The 21,061-nt window shown below is 43.3% G+C and overlaps 2 protein-coding genes across 5 annotated transcripts in view; one reads left to right on the top strand and one right to left on the bottom strand.

The window, feature by feature from the left end:
* Nucleotides 1–380: 380 nt before the first annotated feature.
* On the bottom strand, nucleotides 381–7,790 carry LOC129136149 (putative HTLV-1-related endogenous sequence). Its single transcript, XM_054659929.2, has 2 exons — nucleotides 7,387–7,790; nucleotides 381–6,013 (listed from the first exon to the last, which is right to left on the bottom strand). Exons 1-2 carry the CDS (start codon nucleotides 7,781–7,783, stop codon nucleotides 6,000–6,002), a joined length of 411 nt encoding a protein of 136 aa, XP_054515904.1. The 5' UTR covers nucleotides 7,784–7,790; the 3' UTR covers nucleotides 381–5,999.
* The window catches only part of RAB4A (RAB4A, member RAS oncogene family), a 35,612-nt gene continuing 22,125 nt past the window's right edge, over nucleotides 7,575–21,061 (top strand). For 2 of the 4 annotated variants that reach the window (XM_063790753.1, XM_063790746.1), the window contains exon 1: nucleotides 7,661–7,797. Coding sequence is in view for 1 of the 4 variants with exons in the window: in XM_016940561.3 (XP_016796050.1) it covers nucleotides 7,767–7,797 (31 nt within the window). In the remaining 3 variants the exon portion in view is untranslated. Of the gene's footprint in view, nucleotides 7,798–21,061 lie in introns of all 4 variants that reach the window. The other 2 variants (XM_016940561.3, XM_003308805.6) reach the window with 2 other exon arrangements.

Genomic DNA, 21,061 nt, shown 5'->3' with positions numbered 1-21,061 from the left:
GGTGGCCTGATGGGACCTATAGTCCCCTCCTCCCCCCAACACTGGCTGTTTTTTTTGTTGCTGTTTTGTTTTGTTTTGTTTGAGATAGAGTCTCGCTCTGTCGCACAGGCTGGAGTGCAGTGACATGATCTTGGGTCCCTGCAACCTCTGTCTCCCGGGTTCAAGCGATTCTCCTGCCTTAGCCTCCCAGGTAGCTGGAACTACAGGCGCCCACCACCACGCCTGGCTAATTTTTGTATTTTTAGTAGAGGTGGGGGGTTACACCATGTTGGCCAGGCTGGTCTCGAACTCCTGACCTCAAATGATCCACCCACCTTGGCCTCCCAAAGTCCTAGGATTACAGGCAACACTGGCTGTTTTAAAGGAGAATTGTCATTTATTTTTGGTTTTGTTTATTTACATTTTAATAGGATTGCTCTAGCAGCTGTGTTGAGAAAAGACAACACAGGGAGACAAGCATAGAAGCAGGAAGGGGAGGTAGCTGCAAAAGGCAGGAGAGAGGTGAGGCGGGCTGGTGCAGGAGGTGGCCAGGATTCGGGGGTGGGGCAGTGGGAGTAGCAAAAGCAGATTCTGGATGCTCTTGACAGTAGAGCCTGTAGGACTTGCTGATGGATCACATGTGGGTGTGAGAAGTCAGGCAGGACTCCCAAGGTTTGGCCCTGGTGTGATGTTTAATATTAAGTGTCAACTTGATTGAAGGATTCACAGTATTGTTCCTAGGTGTGTCGTGAGGGTGTTCCCAAAGGAGATTAACATTTGAGTCAGTGGACCGGGAGAGGCTGACCCACCCTCAATCTGGGTGGGCCCCATCTAATCGGCTACCAGAGCGGCTAGAATAAAGCAGACTTGCTGAGTCTTCTGGCCTTCATCTTTCTGCCGTGCTGGATGCTTCCTGCCCTCGAACATCAGCCTCCAAGTTCTTCAGCTTTCGGACTCTTAGACTTACACCAGTGGTTTGCCAGGGCCTCTTGGGCCTTTGCCCACAGATGGAAGGCTACACCGTCGGCTTCCCTATTTTCGAGGTTTTGGGACTTGGACTGATCCACCACTGGCTTCCTTGGACCTCAGCTTGCAGACAGCCAATCATGGGACTTCAGCTTGTGATCGTGTGAGTCAATTCTCCTCAATAAACTCCCTTTCATATATACATGTATCCTATTAGTTCTGTCCCTCTAGAGAACCCCGACCCTGACTAATACACCTGGCAAACTGCCACTTACTGAGATACAAAAGATTGCAGAAGGCACTGGTTTGGTCAAGAAATCTGGATGTTTGGTTGGTTTGTTTGTTTGTTTGTTTTGAGACGGAATCTCGCTCTGTCGCCCGGGCTGGAGTGCAGTGGCATGATCTCGGCTCACTGCAACCTCTGCCTCCCAGGTTCCAGCGATTCTCCTGCCTCGGCCTCCTGAGTAGATGAGACTACATGTGCGCGCCACCCCGCCTGGCTAATTTTTTGTATTTCTTAGTAGAGACGGGGTTTCACCATATTGTCCAGCCTGGTCTTGAACTCCTGACCTCGTGATTCACCTGCCTTGGCCTCCCAAAGTGCTGGGATTACAGCTGTGAGCCACCGTGCCCGGCCTTGGTTTTTATTTCGTTAGTATTAAGAAACCTAATAGGCATTCATTCAAGTGGACGTATCAAGTAAGCAATTGTACATAGAAGCCTAGGCAAGCTAGAAATTAAGGAATCATCAGCTTTAGATCATATTGAAAGCCTTAAGACCAGATGAAATGAATGAGCAAGTAAATGACTGCAGAGAAAGAGTGCCACAGACTGAGCTCTGGAGTCAGACAGGAGGAAGAAGCAGCACTCTCTGAGCTGGGGGTTGTGCGGAGTTGTACAGAGAGAGAGAGAGTGCCAGAGGTTTGCAGAGGGCTTCCTTCAAGTCTTCTACTGAGCAGTGCAGGCAAGTGAAGAAATAGCTGCATTTCAAATTCCTACTGTGGTAGGCACTCCTACCCCATGCCAGATAAAGAATCACCAGCGAATATTAGAGAAAACAGTCCCCAGCACTCACGCACGGCCCAGAGGAACTCCGAATTCCGCCAATCACGGTGAAAACCTTCATAACTCAAGGATTTGTTGAGTAGAATGCTGCTCAGGGCCCACCCCCTAAAAAAAGTGTAAAAACATGACCTGAAGCATCAAGCTCTTTCCAAGGAACTTACCTGCACCCCAGAACAAAGCTCAAAAATATTTATAAAAATAAACATTATATGTATCTCAAAGTAAACTTCTCAATGTCTGGCATTCAATAAAAAATTATCTGGCTTGTAAAGTAGGAAAATATTACCTACAATGAAGAGAAAAGCCAATCAATATAAACAATCTCAGAAATTACTTAGGTGATAAAGTTAGTAGAAATGACACATGTTCCATATGCTTGAGCACTAAACACGGAAACCAGAGGACCCAGATGCAGGTCCAGACACCGAGTGAAACTTCTGCAGGTGAAATGGCAATGCCTGAGAGGAAAAATACGCTGGATGGAATTGACAGCAGATTAGATACTATAGGAAAGATGAGTGAATTTAAAGACACAGCAATGGAAATTACACGAAAATGAAAAACAGAAAGAAAAAAGACTGACAAAAAATGAACAAAGCCTGAGTTAGCTGTGAAACAAATTCAAGTGATCTAATATTTGTGTAGCAGAATCGCCAAAGGAAAGGAGAGGCAGGGGCAGAAAAAATATTTGAAGAAATAATGGCTGAAAAAACTCCAAATCTGATAGCAACTATAAACTCAAAGACCAGAGAAGTTCAGTGAAACTCAAGGACAAGAACTTTAAAGAAAATCAACACCAAGGCACATCATAATCAAATTGCTTCAGACCAGTGATACAGATGAAATCTTAAAACCAAGCAGAGATAAAAGACACGTTGCATAAAAGAAATAAAGAATGGCAGTTCACTCCTTATCGGAAACAAAATGAGCCAGAAAACACTGAAACGGTATCTTCATGTTAGAAAAAAAAAATTGAAAACCCTAAAAATCGAAATTGAGCAAAAATAGCTTCAAACACAGAAGTGAAATAAAGACTTTTTTGGACATATAAAAGCTGAAAGAATTAGTCACCAGCAGATCTACACTTCAAGATCTGTCAAGGAAAGCCCTTCAGACAAAAGGGAAATGAGACCATGGAAATCTAATCTATACAAGAGAATAAGGAGTCTTAGATATGGTAACTATGTGAGTAAATATAAAACACTTTTTTCTTATTGTTTAAATCTATTGAAAAGAATTGGCTGAAAATGCAGTATATATGTACAAAGTATTGAATAGTATTCAGTCTTAAACAGGAAGGAAATTCTGACACATTCTACAATGTTACAGATGAATCTTGAGGACATTATGCTAAGTGAAATATGACAGTGAGGAAAAGACAAATACTGTATGACTCCATTTATATGAGGTACTGTACCTAGAGAAGCCAATTCCTAGACAGGAAGTAGAATGGTGGTTGCCAGGCACTGTGGGGAGAAGTGAATGGGGAGTTGTTGTTAAACAGGTACAGAGTTTCAGGTTTGCAACATGAAGCGTTCTAGAGATGGATGGTGGTGATGGTTGCACAACAATGGGAATATATTTAATGCCACTGTACATTTCAAGATGGTTGAGTTGCTACATTTTATGTCTATTTTACCACAATTAAAAGGAAAAGAGAGACAGAGAATTAGTAGCTTATTAAGTAAAAACAATAACAATGTATGTGGGCGTACAACATATGTAGAAGTACAACATCCCCAGTACAGATGCTGGGGGAGGATGGAAGCAAATGGTTGTCAGTTTCTTATACTCTGTATAAAGTAGTGTATTATCACTTGGAGGTGGACTGTGATGAAGACCTATACTATCAACCCCAAAACCACCACTAAACCTCACAAGAAGTTATTCTTCCTAAGCGACAAATGAGATAAAACAATCACAAAAATGCCTCTGTCCACTGAAAAGGCCTAGAAATAGCGGTCCCCTGGAGCAGCAAGCACAAGCGTACACATATATCAAAAGTTGTCAAAATGTACACTTTAAATATGTGCAGGCCAGGTGCAGTGGCTCACACCTGTAATCCCAGCACTTTGGGAGGCTGCCCAGCACTTTGGGAGGCTGAGGCAGGCGGATTACCTGAGGTCAGGAGTTTGAGACCAGCACAGCCAACAAGGCGAAACCCCGTCTCTACTAAAAATACAAAAATTAGCCAGGTGTGGTGGCGCGTGGCTATAATCCCAGCTACTCAGAAGTCTGAGGCAGGAGAATCACTTGAACCCGGGAGGCAGAGGTCATAGTGAGCTGAGATCACGCCACTGCATTCCAGCCTGCGCAACAAAGCAAGACTCCATCTCAAAAAATAAAATAAAATAGATAAACACATACATATGTGCAGTTATGCCTATCATACTTCAATAAAATTGTTTCAAATAAAAGCACGATAAGCTGCCTGGACAGGTGAAAATTCCAGTGGTAGTCATAATGTCTTTCCATAGACTTTCTCTTCTCCTTTCTTTCAGGGACATAATAATATTGCATTTCCTGTCCTCTTTGAAATTAAGTGTTGCCACATGACTTGCTTTGGCCCATAAAATGTAAATAGAAGTTCTTACAGCAATTCCTGGTAAGTGCTTCTCTAGCTAATGCACAATCGGTCCTAATGCATAGCCATTCCTACCTGAGTGATTGTAGAGATGCATTTAGATAAAACACACTCGGTCAGCCTGGGTCTAGGAGGGCCCATGAGCAAGTCTCTGCTAGTGGGAGTGGACAGGTAGTCTAAGTGAGGAACTTTGCTGTGTAAGTCATAAATGGGTTGAGAGATCTGCATTACTGCAGTTAATCTAGCCCACTCTGACTGAATATTCCCTAGCAACAGAGGTATCTGATCATGGACATAGTTTTGACAGTGGAAGGTAAAGTGGCCCAGTGACCTCTGAGGTGTCTACTTTCTTGAAGATGTGAGTCATATGTCATAGTCTCCACCAGCCTGGGTGTAGAATTGAGCTTCCATTTTCAAGTCTCCACTTGTATGTCCGGAATTTGGCTCCTTCTCAAGGTAACACCCAGGGATTGCTGAGTTCCCAAGTGCTCAGACACAAGTCCACTCATTTTCTTCAATTCCAGTTATCAAAGAAAGTCACCATTCCACCGAGGCTGTGACCAGTGCCCTCCACCAGGCCTAGCTCCAAGAATCTCATGCATCAAGCCCCAGGGCTCCTCATGTTGGGCATTAAATGTAAGGTCATGCCACATTCTTTAACATTGTCAGGAAGCAGGAAGGAAAGTACCAGATACTTGAAGGACCCACTGACCTGGAAAAAAGTGGGATCTAGTTTCAGCTTGAAAAAAATCCTTCTTCATAATTACATTTCCCTTAGGCAAATCTCCAACATGCCTAGGCTTTTGTATATCTGTTTTTACTGCGTCACAAACCTCCCCCAAAGAGAAGGGAGACGATAACTGGAGAAAACCACAAATTAATCTTCCAATATTTTTTTTCTTCCATATAATCAGCAGTGCCTCAGAATCAAAGCAGTCTCTAAAAATATTCTGAAGAAATTTATTTTCTTGGATCTTCAAAGATCCAAAGTTACTGAGATGCAAAGAATCTTCCACAGTATCATCCAAGGATACTGAATGGCTCCTTCAAACCTCGCCCTTGTATATTTCTTCTTCCAGTTGTGATACTGCAGTTACATTTGCAAACCAAATGATCCCTTTGGGTGGTTTTTCCAAAACAAATCGTCTTTCCCAAAGGCCTACCTAAGTCTTCATTTTCCACAAAGTAGAAAACTGCCCACAGCTTTGAAATGGCAGCATAATTTGTATTTCTACCACCTTGTCCAGGTTTCAGGGATCTCTGGTCCAGTTTCAGTGAATAATGCTAACTATCACTGCAGCTCACTGACTTCTTTCTTGTACATAGCGGTTTTTCGCAGGAAGAAAACAAATCTAACGAATAGGAATAACTTCAGGTGATGCTGTTTTCTTCCCGCTTCCTGGGATCACTGTCTTTCCTCTGAAATGGTTTTAATCAGAACCAATCTGTTATACTCAGGAGCCTAAATCAAACACGACATGCAGAGAGACAAACAAGAAAGCAGCAAATGATCTGAGCCACTGAACAAGAAATATATACAAAAGAGTTTTAGGAATTACAGCTGTCACAACTTTTCACCATGGGGCCTTCTCTGTGATTTAGAAAAAACTGCATTTATTTGTTATTAGGATCGGAGACAAGAGAAAAATACCGACCCAAATAGCCACTGGGGAAGAGGGAAGCTCTGATGCCAATTTATGTGGAGGATGGAGCCAAACTGACTCACACACACACACAAAAGTATGTACTGGCATTTTCCACACAGTCCAGGTCACTTGGGAGCTTAGCCAAGGATATTTTGAGCATTCGACTACCTATTGTGAACAAGGTTGGGAACTATGAGGCGCTATGTGGCCCTGATCAAGCTCAGATGGGCCAAATCCTTAACCAAAATTCTCTTTCCCATAAATGTTTATCTCTACATTTCCCACAGAAGGGGATTCTAACTCAGTTTTGCTTCTGAAACCAAACTATCCAAGGCCAGGTGAGATGACTCATGCCTGTAATCCCAGCAATTTGGGAGGCCAAGGAGGGAGGATGCTTGAACTCAGGAGTTCAAGACCAGCCTGGGCAACATAACGAGACCCCATCTCTACAAAAAATTTAAAAATTGGCGCGGTGTGGTCGTATGAGCCCCTAGCCCCAGCTACTCAGGAGGCTGAGGCGGGAGAATCGGTTGGGCTGGGCTGACAGTGCCAGATCCTGTTAAAAAATAAAAATTAAAAAAACTCATAAATTTGGAAACACATCCCCAGCTGAGGGCCGGGAGATACTTCTCAACCGTAATCCAGAACCCTCTAAAATGGGATGTGGAGAGGCTGCAGCCTGTAGTCTTGCGATGACCTTTTAGCACCTGGGCATCTTGCGCTTCTGCCATTCCGCCCACACCCGCTCAGCTCCATCCAAGAGGGCCCGGCAGTTTGGAGTGAAAGCTTAGCTTCCCAACGGGTAAATGAACCTGCCTCCCATTCACAGGGCGGCCTCTGGCTGGACACCTGGGGCCTACTGCCTCCTTGTTACACATTAACCAAGTTCTGGCCTCCATCGTAACAGCGTCAGGGAAGTTTTTTCCTGGCTGACAGCCGCAGATGATGACCGAAGACAACGTCTTAACTGAGACGGGCCAATTTGGCAAATGGACTGCTTTCCTCCCCAGTGCGGGCACCTTCCTCCTCTGTACGGCAACTGGACCCCACTGTCCCCAGCCCTCTGTCACCCCCAAACCTGCCCACCGCCCGCCTCTACCCGACCCTCCCTCAGGGAAATCGGGACTCAGCCCCCAACGCCCCCACCTGCCGCTCTGCCCAGCTGGGCGCACACCGCCAGAGGGCCCAGCCCGCGCACGTGCTTTCGGCGCGCGCCGAAGTCCTCATGCGCCCCGCCCCGGCCTCCCCGTGCGCACGCGCGAACGCGGGGTGGGCCGGGCCTCGCGTAGCCCATCTCCTCTTCCTCCTCGCGGTCGCGGCCGGACGGAGGGTGGAGGGCCCTGCGCCTGCGCGGAGCTGGAGTCCGGCTGGGCCGCAGCCGCTGGGAGACCGGCGGTTGCCGTGGGGACCGGTCGGGCCCCTCCCTCCTCCGGTCCCCCGCCCCAGGTCCTTCCCCACCGAGACGCGCCGGCGGACCGCGGGCGAGTGCAGCCGGTGACCCGGCGAGAGGCGGCGCCGCTCCCAAGATGTCGCAGACGGCCATGTCCGAAACCTACGGTACGAGGCCCGGGCTGGCGGGGCGCGCGGATCGGGCCGCGGGGGTCGTCGGTGGCGCGGGGCCGGGCCTGGGCTGCGGGGGTCTTGAGGGTGGCGGTGGTGCCGGCCGGAGCCGGGGGACGGATCTCGGAGGTGTCTGGGCTTGGGACCGGGATGGGGGACGCGGGCCGCTGGGGGCTCGGGTGGGGTAGCGGGTGCGCGGGGCGCGGGGGGGCTGTGCACAGCGCATTGGCGTGATCCGCCTTTTCAAGTTTCCTCTTGCTCTTTCTCTGCTCTTGCACTCTTAGCGCTTTTCCCCTCTCAGTCTAATGTAAATAACTGAAGGTTTGGAAAGCCAGCTTGATGTTCCGTTTCAGCTGCGATATTATCCCCAGCGAGCCTGTGAAGGGCTTAGGGCGACGCCTGTGTTCCTCAAATACTTCAGTTTGACCTTTCCTGGTTTGGAATTCCTTGCTTTACATTGGGATTACAGTGAGGAGTTATTAATAGGCTAATTCATTCATCTCTTCCTCCGGAGACCTCTTGCTTCGTTTATTTCTCCCTCCCTCTCAGTGTTTTTTAGCCTTTTCTGGGTTGCATTTTGGCTATTTATAAACATGTCTTGTCTCCTTCTTAAGACCGTAAGCACCTTGGAAGCAAAGCCCTGGCTGTTTAATCTTTGTTTCCCCTGCAGCACCCAGACCTGGAGGTGCTTGACAAATACTGTTTTGAATAAGCGAAAGCTTTCCCAGTGCATATGCTGTGTGCTTTTTTTTTCCTCCCCTTTTTTGGCCTTGCGTGGTAAGAATAAACAACTTGTACTTTGTATCAGAGTTGAATATTAATAGATGTTTACCAGTCCCTAATCACTCTTTCAGATGTATGTATTCTCAGATTAAGACTTTGATTTGGAGTTTTACAGTCCCAGAGAGAGGCTCAAGTTCAAAATTACATACCTCAAGCCAAATTAGTCCTGTCTCCATCTGTCCTGGCATGCTGCTTCCTTCTCTGCAACAAATACTGTGGAATGGCATTAGGGAAGCGGGCACCGTGCTGGGAGGGCTGTACGTCCTGCAGAAACACAGCAGACACGGCTCTGGTCTCATAGAGCGTAGTCTATTGAGGGAATGCAGTATTAATCCAATTGTGATACTAATGAGTGAATAATTAAAAACCAGGCAAGAGTTCTGAAGGAGTGTGGTCCGTGAAAGTGTGTTAGAAAAGATGACCCAGACAGGGGTGTCAGGGAGGCATTAACCAGGCAGCACGCAGAACATCTCAGGCCTGTGGGTAACTCAAGAAGGGTGTGTTTTGAGCACCACGCTGGAGAGGTGGATGAGGAGGCAGAGAGGAGAGGGTCTTGAGGAAGGCGTCAGTTTGTCTTGTAAGAAAAAATGGGAACTTTTGGAAGGGCTTCCATGCTGGGGTCACAGTGCATTTGGTCCACCTTCAGTGAGTGACTCCTGTGACTGGTACTGCCCTGTTCTTGGTGACAAAGGGGCATGACATCTGTTCCTAGAAGGCTTAGGAAATCCTCCCGTAAGTCGATGCCTTCATCAGGACAAGTGTTTGCAAATGTTTCTGCAAATGGCAGTGGTCTGGTTCTTCCTGTAGAGAACCACAGTCAGAAATGTTGTAAGGAAAACATGGTCTTTAGCAATTTTTGGTTACATCTTTGCACTTCTTTATTTTCAAGTGCTCTTTAGCCCTTTGCGGCTTAGTTTCTTTAACCTGAGTAAGGAGCACGGAGCACTAGGGGAAGGGTGGAATGTCCAAATAAGAAAAGCAAGTGGGGGTCATGAATCCGTAAGAAAGGATTGGAAGAGTTCAGGAGATAGAGCTTTTATGTTTCATTTTTCGTATACGCATGATAACAACTGATAAAATAGAGCATATCTTTGGCATCTCCACTTCAGACACAGTTAACTGAACTTTTGAGCTTCACAGATTGATTACATTCTGATCATAAGGCTTTGACCATTAGTATTCTTATTTCATGGTAACTTCCAAGTATGTTTTTACTTTGCAACTCTGAATTGAATCTTTTCTTCTAATAGAGGAAATTAATCGAAAACTAGTAGAAACTAATAAATAGAAAATGAGGCCAGAGGTGATGGCTCACGCCTGTAATCCCAGCACTTTGGAAGGCCGAGCTGGGCGGATCACTTGAGCTCAGGAGTTCGATACCAGCCTGGCCAACATGGCGAAACCCCAGCCCTATTAAAAATACAAAAAATTACCTGGGCATGGTGGTACGCTTGTAGTCCCAGCTACTTGGGAGGCTGAGGCATGAGAATTGCTTGAACCCAGGAGGTGAAGTTTACAGTGAGCCAAGATTGTGCCACTGCACTCCATCCTGGGCAACAGAGTGAGACTCTGTCTCAAAAAAAGAAAATGAGTTTTAGAAGGAGCAAGCAGGACAGTAGAAGTTTGCCAAGCTGAAGTAAAAGTCACCTAGAACCAAGTCCTAGGCTGTCACTTTGACGTATCAGTGGCCATATTTATACAGCATTGTTCCTTAAAAGTGAAACAGTCAGGCTCTCTTCTGGACATTTGCCTCTGAGCTGGTGAAGGAATGTTTGCCTAACCTTTAAACTCCTTTGTACTCTGTGCTTATTTGCTCTTCTGTAAAAGGAGGCTCTGTGTAGCTTAACAGAGAGATGAGGAATGAAATGTACTGGGTTTTTGTTTCCCTTTTTTTTTTTTTTTTTTGAGATGGGACCTCGCTCTGTCACCCAGGCTGGAGTGCAGTGACACAATCACGGCTCACTGCCACCTCCATCTCCCCATCTCAAGTGATCCTCCCACTTCAGCCTCCTGAGTAGCTGGGACCACAGGTGCATGCCACCACACCTGGCTAATTTTTTTTTTTTAATTTTTTTTGTAGAGACGAGGTCTCTCTCTGTTGCTCAGTCTCATCTCAAACTCCTGGGCTCAAGTGATCCTCACGCCTCCACCTCCCAAAGTGTTGAGATCACAGGCATGAGCCACTGTGCCCTGCTGAAATGTACTGTTTATGAGCTACCTCTCATTAATGTGTTCATTTAATATGCTTTTTAACATATTAAAACAGTATTTCACCTTCCACAGACTGAGTAGTGTTGAACATTTTTGTTGCTTTGAAGTCACCACATGAATACTATACTTTATGTAATATCGTGAAACAAATTGAAATCTTAGGTTTTGGATGAAACCCTTAGTCTGAATATGAAACAGTTCTACCAAATGCCATTAGATACACTACATTCTTAAAGCCCTGGCCAGTTAGTATGGCTTGGGACTTCCCAAGGAACTCTGCTTCAGCCATCTGAGACCTGGGAGATTACAAATTGGCTGAAAGTAATTTTGATGCTAAGCAGCGATGTTCAGAAAGGAGCTGAAAAGTATACGTAGTGGAAAATGCCAGGAATTTCTTTTAAAATTAAGTGCTGGGGCAGTTCGAGAGTGAGGAAAAATCTAATACAAAATCTCTACATATATTAGAGTTTATGCCGTCTACAATGGGAATAACAAATGAAACAGAAGAATACAATTCAAATTGCTGGTTCTATGCTCATTTTTATTAAAATATACTCTTAATGTTTTTATTTGGTGCTTCATTTTGAAAACAGCACAGTATTACAGTATTTGCCGTATAATTTTGAGAATTATCAGAATATTTTCCTTAAAAATGTATCATTTTAGGCTGTTCAGGTTGAATTGTGTTCCCCAAAATATCTGTTTAAGTCCTAACCCCTAGTACCTGTGAATGTGACCGCATTTGGAAATAAGGTCTTTGCAGATGTAATCAAGTTAAGATGAGGTCATCATACTGAATTATGGTGAGCCTTAATTCAGTGACTGGTGTCATTATAAGATGAGGGAAACTTAGACACAAATGCATTCAGAGAGAAAGAGATGTAAGGATGGAGGCCAAGATTGGAGGGATGCATCTACCAGCCAAGGAGTGCCAAGGGGTGGCTGGCAACCACCAGAAGCTAGAGAGAGGCAAGGAGGGATCCTTCCCTTGAGCCTTCAGAGAGACCTTGACCCTGTCAGCACTCTGAATTTGAATGCCCGGCCTCCAGAACTGTGAGACAATAAACTTCTGTTGTTTTAAGCTTCCCAGTTTGTGGTTCTTTGTGATGGCAGCCCTAAGAAACTAAAATAATAGGCTTTGCTCATCAAAATACGATTCATGAGAAATTTAGGATGACAAGGCAAGATGGAGTGAAGAAGATATCCTTGGTAAAGGAAATAGCATTTCTTTTCCCTTTTTTTTTTTCTTTGAGATAGAGTCTCGCACTGTTGCCCAGGCTGGAGTGCAGTGGCATGATCTCGGCTCACTGCAACCTCCACCTCCCGGGTTCAAGCGATTCTCCTGCCTCAGCCTCCCAAGTAACTGGGACTACAGGCGCCCGCCACCCCACCTAGCTAATTTTTTTTTTTGTATTTTTAGTAGAGACGGGGTTTCACTATGTTGGTCAGGCTGGCCTCCAAACTCCTGACCTCATGATCCCGCCCTTCTCAGCCTCCCAAAGTGCTGGGTTTACAGGCGTGAGCCACCGTGCCCATCTGTAAATAGCATTTCAAAGTCACCTGGTTCCAATAAAGTATGAAATAACTTGCTGTTAGGGAAATCACCCCAATTGCCCTTTACCTTAATTTCATGAAAGATGGAACAGGTAAACGTGTCAACAAAGGAATCCTGTAACACCAAAACAAAGGACATTTCTTCAAGTTGAATAAATATATGATTATACATGTTTGTCATTTTCTTTTTCTCATTCACTGAAAGCTGGTGAACATTTCAAGTACCAAAGTTTGGGAAACATTGCACCAGTGGCTTATCAAACTAATGTGCACACGAGTCCCCTGGTGTATTAAAATGTAGATCCTGACTTGGAGGGTGAGGGAGATCGGCATCTGACCAGCTCCCGGGCTGTGCAGGTGCTGTTGGTCCAGGGAGGCATGTAATGACTCCATGCTCGAGAACTTTGAAAACATGGTTTTTTGAAAAAACAAAATATTATTCTTTCTCATGGTCATTTGAACTGTAAAGTATTCCAATCCATGCCTGTGACTTTACTGCTGATGCTCTGATGACTGTAACATCTATATTTCTAGTCACATCCTTCACTCAAACTACAGATCTTTTTTTCAGCTACCTAACTACACCTGGGTGGCCTACAGGTATCTGAATGCAATACGTCCCAAACCCAACAAATTATTCACGCCTATGCCCCATCTTCTATTTTTCCTGTGTTTGCCTAGAAGATAAAGTTAGAGTCCATTTTTAATTCTTCCCCATCCTTACCTCCTGGATCTATTTGGTTTCAGAGTCTTTTGAGCTGACTTCTTAACATGGTTTAAGTTACTGTTTACCCTGAAAGATGCAAAGGAAAGTTAAATTAGGGCCAGTTTACATGATTAAAAGGTAAGCAAATTGGGTTTCATTCCAAAGTTCTTCGTCGTAGTGACTTGAGCAGCTGTGCTGACTATCTTACAGCTTGCCACACAGCATCTGCCCCACTGTCCCTAGGCAGCTTCCACAGCACCTGGAACCTGGGTTCATGAAGATACGAGAGCCTCCTGGGCCAGGGTGGGAGTAGTTTTCCACTTTAGAAGAACTATATATCTATATATAATATAGATATATATAATATATATAGTTTATATATAAATTATTTACAATTTATATATAATTATTATTTATATTTATATATATATAAATTATTATTATATCAGTGGAAAGTAACAAAGAGTTGGCCTGCTAAGTAACTGGCTTCCTCACATCAGCCTCCTCAGTGCGTGTGATCCCAGCGAATGGGTCAGGAAAATCAAAGACCCAATCACGAACCTGGAGCAATTGTTGGGAGTCTGTGCTGCAAATGTTAAATTTACAAGCGTCAGGATTCCACTGTGCCGACGACGTTTAATTCAGGCTTAGGTAAACCGCAGCTCCTACAGGCACACTGCAGAGTCCCATGATTAGCTTTTGCTGCCTGTTCCACCTCCTTTACTTCTTATTCTTCCCGCTCCTCTACAGGTCGTGTGCTCTTCTGCTGCCCAAACCTTCCACCTCTCCTAACCAGCATTTCATCAAGGTTCCCACTGTTCAATTCCTCCCTGACCATTGTACCAAAACTTTTTGTCCTTTAAAGTACATGTCATCTTATATTCTGTCCTCTGCCAGCTCCTCGTTGCTGTTATCTGATGACCCTGGGGATAGTCCTTTTTCAACAAGGTCATCTATCATATGGTCTTGCTCTTTGCTCCAACTCCTGACTGATCCTAGGTCACTGCATTGTCCTTGCAGAGGTCAATCAACAACTCCGCTCCACAGTTCCTTGACTTTAGTCAAGATGAAGTCAGGTCTCTTCTACCACCTCTTCAGGTACTCACTTCCCTGACTGCTCCCTGGACTTTGTCACCTATCCCATTCTGACCACTCCAACTCCATCCAGTCTTCACTGTAAGAGCTTCAGGCTGCTGGTCCATCTCTTCCCTTTCTTCTCTTTTTCTGAGACAGAGTCTCACTCTGTTGCCCAGTCTGGAGTGCAGTGGCACTATCTCAGCTCACTGCAACCTCCACCTCCTAGGTTCAAGTGATTCTCGTGCCTCAGCATCCTGAGTCGCTGGGATTACAAGTGTGCGCCACCACGCCTGGCTCATTTTTGTATTTTTAGTAGAGACGGGGTTTCACCATGTTGGCCAGGCTGGTCTCGATGTCCTAACCTCAAGTGATCCACCCACCTTGGCCTCCCAAAGTGCTGGGATTACAGGCATGATCCACCGTGCCTGGCCCCTTTCTTCTTTTCAGGCAATGAGCTGCTCTCTCTTCAGATAAGACTCATGGCTTTTCCTTCCACCTCGTCCTTCTTTTTCTTTCAACTACACACACTTTGCACAGCTCCAGCCCTGGCTACCCAGCCATCTGCCTTGCCTGCTGTGCAGACAGAGCTCCTTTTAGATTGAGATCATTGCAGATGTATGGTCTCTGCTTCCAGCTGGGTACTCAGTAATACTTAGCAATCATTTTTCTTGTCCTGGCCACCTCTCTCTCCACATCAGCTATTTTAAACCTTCACACATCTCCTCAAGCCCATTCTCTCACTCCTAGTAGATGACCACCAGTAGATGTAAGGAAAAGATGCGATGTCTGCAAACTTGCTTACCTCATCCTTAACCCTTTCCATGTTGTCTCAGAAGGTCTCTCTTGTCTAAAACTAACCCCAGCCTTCTACTTTGGACCCCATCTCTAAAGCTTCAGGTCCCCACTTCACCCATCATGTCTGTTCCCCTCCTTTCCCTTTCCACTGGTAGCTTCCTGACTTTGCGCCTTCCTCCTTTAACCACCTCTGTCTCTCCTTTCCCTCACAGCTAAACTGCTTATAAGAGCTGTCAGTACTTTTTGTCAACAGTTTTACTTGCTTCATTCTTCAACTGACTGTAATTAGGATTTTGCCCCCACCTGAAATGATGTTGGTTTCACCAGAGATGCTGATGATCAGTCAGTGGACACTTGGCAGCCTTTATCTTACTTAGCTTCTCTTTTCATATTCGGCCCTTATAAGAACTGCTTCCCCAAGTCTCCACTGTGTTGGCTTACAGGTATTTTCAACTTAATCTCTGAATTGGCAACTTATTATTTTGCCTTAAAGCCTATTCCTTCTCAGAACCTTCAGCATCTCTTATCTCAGTTTTCGTAATCACAGACCCTAAGCCTTTAATTCCTAAAGAAGGAAACCTTCTTTAAATGACTCCATTCTACCCAAATTTTAGTGCTTTACCACAGCACTTAGCCTTTTCTGCCAGGAAGTAGGACACATGAACTGTATCATACAGTCAGAGGCCATACACCCGTGCTTCCTTTCTGACATTTGGAAATCTTGAAAGCAAGACAATTGCTTGGGGAAAAAACTAGGAAGGCAGAGGTCATTGTGTCTGCTGAATATGGCTTAATTTTCTTGAACACTCAAGGTCATCATTGACTATCGACTGCTGCACAGAATGTGCTGTGCTATTACGGCCACTTTCTAGCTCATCCCCTGCTGTCCCCATCTGCCTTTGTGCCTGTAGTTCACAGTCCTACTTTAGTATATACCTTTGATCTGCTGCAGTTTGGGGCATTAGGTAATAGAGGCTGCTTGAAGCGAATGTAAAACAAGTCGGTCAATTCCAAATGAGGTGTCTCCTGTAGAGTTAATCTTTTTTGGCTTTATGTTTGCTATTTCAGTGGCTAGGAGACCTTTTTTTCCTGGTCTTTATTTTGTCTGTGTTCCTGAATGGCTGACATTTGCCCAAGATTGAATTCTAATTATTTGATACCTTTCCTATTATCTCATTTGACTTTTCTCATACGAAAAGTTAAAAGTACATTAGTAGGATGTATCTGTTTTAGATTTTCTGTTTTGGGGTGTGGTCTTTCCCTTCAATCTTAATTCATTCTGGAGAAAACCCTTATCAGGTGAATATAATTATCATAAACTGAATGAGAAAAATTTATTGTGAATTTGAGCCCTCAAGTTAACGTTCACTATAATAAACACCAAATCTAATTTAAGTGGGCACAATTATTTAACCAGTTCACACTTAGTTATATAACCTACATAGGCATTTTCCCTTCATTAATTACTCTGTAATATGGCTATTCACCTGTTCCTGTTAAGCCTTTCTGTAGTTGTTAAGCACTATACACTTAACATATAAAACATACACATGGTATGCTATATATATGTCATCCACTGTTAAGCAAGGAAAAAGAAAAAACCACAGATATAAAAATACAAAATAAACCCATAAAACTAGTACAGATTCTGCCATATTCTGATATGGAGTCATGATGAGTGAGATCATCATTGCTGCAAACCAGCAAACATTGAACACTCTGAGTGAACATGATGCATTCCTGCCAGAATGATTTCTGTGAGATCCAGATAATTCAGCACTAACTGAAACTCCTCATGAAGTTGGATTCTCATCATCTACCAAGGAATAATTCATTATCTCCTTATAGTTTTATCTGTGTTATCTAAATACATGTATCACCACACAGAAGAAGAATTGATGCACAGCTCAGCTGCCTATCTGCTGCTCCTTCCTTCTGGTATTGTTTCCTTCTTGAATCCTTTGCTAGTTCTTCCAGTTTGGGGACTGTGCATAGTAAACGTACAGAGTCATTGTCTGATAATATCACGTATTTTTTTTTCCATTAAGCTTTCTATTTTGAGATCATTGCAGATTCATATAGTTTTAAGAAAAAATACGGAGTTCTCATGCACCATTTTCCTAGTTTTCTCCAATGGGAAAAACTTACAAAACTATTGCAGAATATCACAACTAGGATATTGATGTTGACACAGATACAGGACACTTCCGTCACCACAAGATCTCTCCTGTTGCCCTTTTATAGGCACAGACTTCCTTCCTATCACCACATTTTCCTTAGCCTTTGGCAACCACTATTCTCCATTTCTATGATTTTGTCATTTTAAGAATATTATATAAATGGAATCTTGCAGTTGCAATTTTTTCGGATTGACTTTTTCACTCAGTATAATTCTCTGGAGATACATCCAGGTTATTGCATGTATTGACAGTTTAATCCTTGTTATTTCCGAGTAGCATTTCTTGTTATGAGTGTACCAAAGATTGTCTAACAATTTACCTGTTAAAGAACATCTGGGTTGTTTCCAATTTTGGGCTATACCAATACAACTGCCATAAACATTCATATACAGGGTTTTATATGACTCAAAGTCTTCATTTCTCCGAGATGAATGTCTAGGAGTGCAGTTACTGAGTCATATGGTAATTAAATGTTTAGTTTTATAAGAAACTGCCAACCATACTGTTAACATTTTACTTAATGTTAAAATCTCGAGCTGTAATGGTGGGTTTATCTGTTCGGCCTTTTAATTCTGTTAGTTTCTGCTTGACATATTTTACACCTGTTTGGCATATACACGTTCAAGATACCTATATCTTATTGGTGGGTTTACCCTTATGTATTAATAGTTATGTAATGACCCTTTCTGTCTCTGGTTATTTTCTTTGTTCTGAAGTCTATTTTATCTGATATTAATACAGCCAGCCCTGTTTTTCTTTGATTAATGTTTGTATGATACATCCTTTTCCATTCTTTCAGCAGTCCATATCATTATAACTGAAGTGAGTTTCTTGTAGACGGTGTATGATTAGGTCATGCTTTTTAAGTCAGTCTTCCAATCTTTGTCATTTAATTGATTTATTTATTCCATTTACATTATTGTAATTATTGATATTGTATGACTCAGGTTTGCCATTTTATTTCTGTTTTCTTTTCCAGCCTGCCTTGACTGGCCATTTTAAAGAATTCTGTTTGATTTACCAAGAGTGCTTTGGAATGTATCTCTGCTCATAGCTTTTTCAGTGGTCACTCTGTGTATTACTTCATATATACATAACTTATCATAGTTATATATATATATATATCATAGTTTACTGTTGTCATCTTTTTATCCTGTCTTGTTTTAATTGTCTTAAATATTTCCTTTACATATTTTAGAATCATATAGATAATACTATTTTTCTTAAACAGTTAAACATAATGAAGAAAACTCAAGATAAGAAGGAAAGCCTATTGTATTTGCCCATGTTTTTGCTTTCCATGTTCTTTCTTCCACTCAGATGTTCCAAGATTCCTTCCTTTATCATTTTCTTCCTGTTTAGAGAAATTCCTGTAGCTATTCTTTTGCAGGCAGATTTCCTGGTGATAAATTCTGTTATTTTTTTTTTAAATCAGAGAATGTCTTCATTTACCCTTTATTCCAGAAAAATAGTTTCACAGGACATAGGGCTCTGAGTTGAAAGGTTTTCTTTCTTTGAGCACTTGAAAAATACAGTCACTCTCTTATAGCCTCCCTGGCTTCAGATGAGAAATCTGCTGTTATTTGAATTGTATTTCCCTTGTAGATATGGTATCATTTTTCTCTGGCTACCTTTCAGACTTTTTATTTGTCTTCAGTTTTCAGAAGTTTAATTATGATGTATCTTGTCATGGACTTCTTTGAGTTTATCCTGTTTGAGTTCATTCAGCTTTTCAAATCTGTAGGTTTATGTCTCTCACCAAATTTAAGTTTTCAGTGTTGTTTCTTAGAGTGCTTTTTTCAACCACTTTCTCTTTGTCCTCTCCTTCCAGGACTCCAGTGACATGAATGTTAGATCTTCTTTATTGTCTCCAGGTCCTTGAGGCTCTGTTTATTTATTTCAACCTTTTATTCTTTGTTGTTCAGATTGGATACTTTATCATTTTGTCATCTAGTTCACTGATTTCTTTCCTGTCACTTCCATTCTGCTGTCAAGCCCATCCACTGAACTTTTATTTTGGTGGTTTTATTTTTCAGTTTTAAAATTTCTATTTGGTTCTTCTGTGTATCTTCTAGTTCTTTGCTGAGACTTCTAGTTCTTTGCTGATGATTTCTAATTTTTTCATTTGTTTCAAGCATGCTCGTGTTACTTGTTGGATATGACGACTGCTTTTAAATCTTTGTCAGATAATTCTAACATTTGTCATCTTGACATAGGAATATGTCTGTTACCTTTTCTCATTCAGTTTGAGGTCTTCCTGGTTCTTGGTATGATGAGTTTTCAACTGAAACGTGGATATTTTTATATTATGTTATAGGACCTTAGATCTTTATTTAAATCTTTTAATTGTCTTCCTCTCTTGGACACTACCTTATCACTGCCATCATGTCTAGATTCTGGAATCTAGAAGTTCAGATTCCCCACTTGCTTCCATTGACACATGAGAGGAATTCATCTTGTTACTGCTGGGTAAGGATTAGAATGTTCTCGTCCCTCTTTCCCTGGTGACCTCCACTGACACTGTGCCAGGGGCACAGAAGAGCTCATTACACAGCCAGCAGAGATGAAAGCCCTAGCTCCCTACTTGGTCTTCTCTGACACCATCTTTGTGGGGATATTGATATGCCTGGTTGTAGCCTTGCAAGGGTGGAAGTTTAGGCTCCCCATTTGGCCTTTGCTGGCATGGGTACAGGTTGGACCATAGTTTTTGCTGTGGTGCTTGGCTAGAATAGAGTCATTATTGTGTAAGAGTTTTCCTCTCTCTTGCTTGGCTGCCCCTTTTTTGGTCCCATGGCTACAGAGAGCAGGCTTTTGCTAGGACTTTTTTCGTCTGCATCCATGGGCATTTCTGGGTTGCCAGCTTGTTCTGCTCCAAGCCTAGGATACAAGAGGCAAAAAGAACCCAGGGAACTTCCTTCCAAATCATTCCTTGGGCCCTGAAATCCCTGGTACACTGAAATCTCTGGTACACTGGCCTTCTTTTGCTCCACTCTTTCAGAGTCTTTTTTTTTTTTTTTTTTTTTTTTGAGACGGAGTTTCATTCTTGCTGCCCAAGCTGGAGTGCAGTGGCACAATCTTGCTTCACTGCAACCTCTGCCTCCCAGGTTCAAGCAATTCTCCTGCCTCAGCCTCCCGAGTAGCTGGGATTACAGGTGCTCACTACCACGGCTGGCTAATTTTTTTTATTATTATTATTTTTAATAGAGACACGGTTTCATCATGTTGGCCAAGCTGGTCTCAAACTCCTGACCTCAAGATGATCCACCGGCCTTGGCCTCCCAAAGTGCAGGAATTACAGGCATGAGCCACTGCGCCCGGCCTCAGAGTCTTTGATATTTCTTTTCTAGGGTGGTTTTTTTTGTTGTTGTTGTTGTTTGTTTGTTTGTTTGTTTGGACTGAGTTTTGTTCTGTCGCCCAGGCTGGAGTGCAGTGGTGCAATCATGGCCCATTGCAACCTCCACCTCCCAGGTTCCAGCAATTCTCCTGCCTCAGCCTCCTGAGTAGCTGGGATTACAGGCACCCACCACCACGCCTGGCTCATTTTTGTATTTTTAGTAGAGACGGGGGTTCGCTGTTGGCCGGGCTGGTCTCGAACTCCTGACTGAGGTGATCCACCTGCCTCAGTCTCCCAAAGTGCTGGTATTTACAGGCATGAGCCACCACGCCCATCCTTTTCTAGTGTTTTTAGTTGTTCTTAGTGAGAAAAATAGGAAAAAGTTCTTCTACTCCATTGTCTTGGAAGTGGAAGTCCACCTGGGCTTTAAGGGTAATTTTTTTGCACATCAAATGCAACAGTGATGGGTTGTTGTTGCCCCTCTTCTCAGCCCTGTGAGGATAGTACCCCATTGCTTTCGGACCTTTGGAATCAAGACACCTAGTTTCTTTACAAGCCTTCTTTCCTTTCTTTCTTATTGCTTTTACAGTCTTCATGTGTATTCTGCAGTTTCACAATTAT

Source organism: Pan troglodytes, chromosome 1 (assembly GCF_028858775.2).
Source record: "Pan troglodytes isolate AG18354 chromosome 1, NHGRI_mPanTro3-v2.0_pri, whole genome shotgun sequence".
Lineage (NCBI taxonomy): Eukaryota > Metazoa > Chordata > Mammalia > Primates > Hominidae > Pan > Pan troglodytes.
This window is presented reverse-complemented; position numbering and strand designations above follow the sequence as displayed.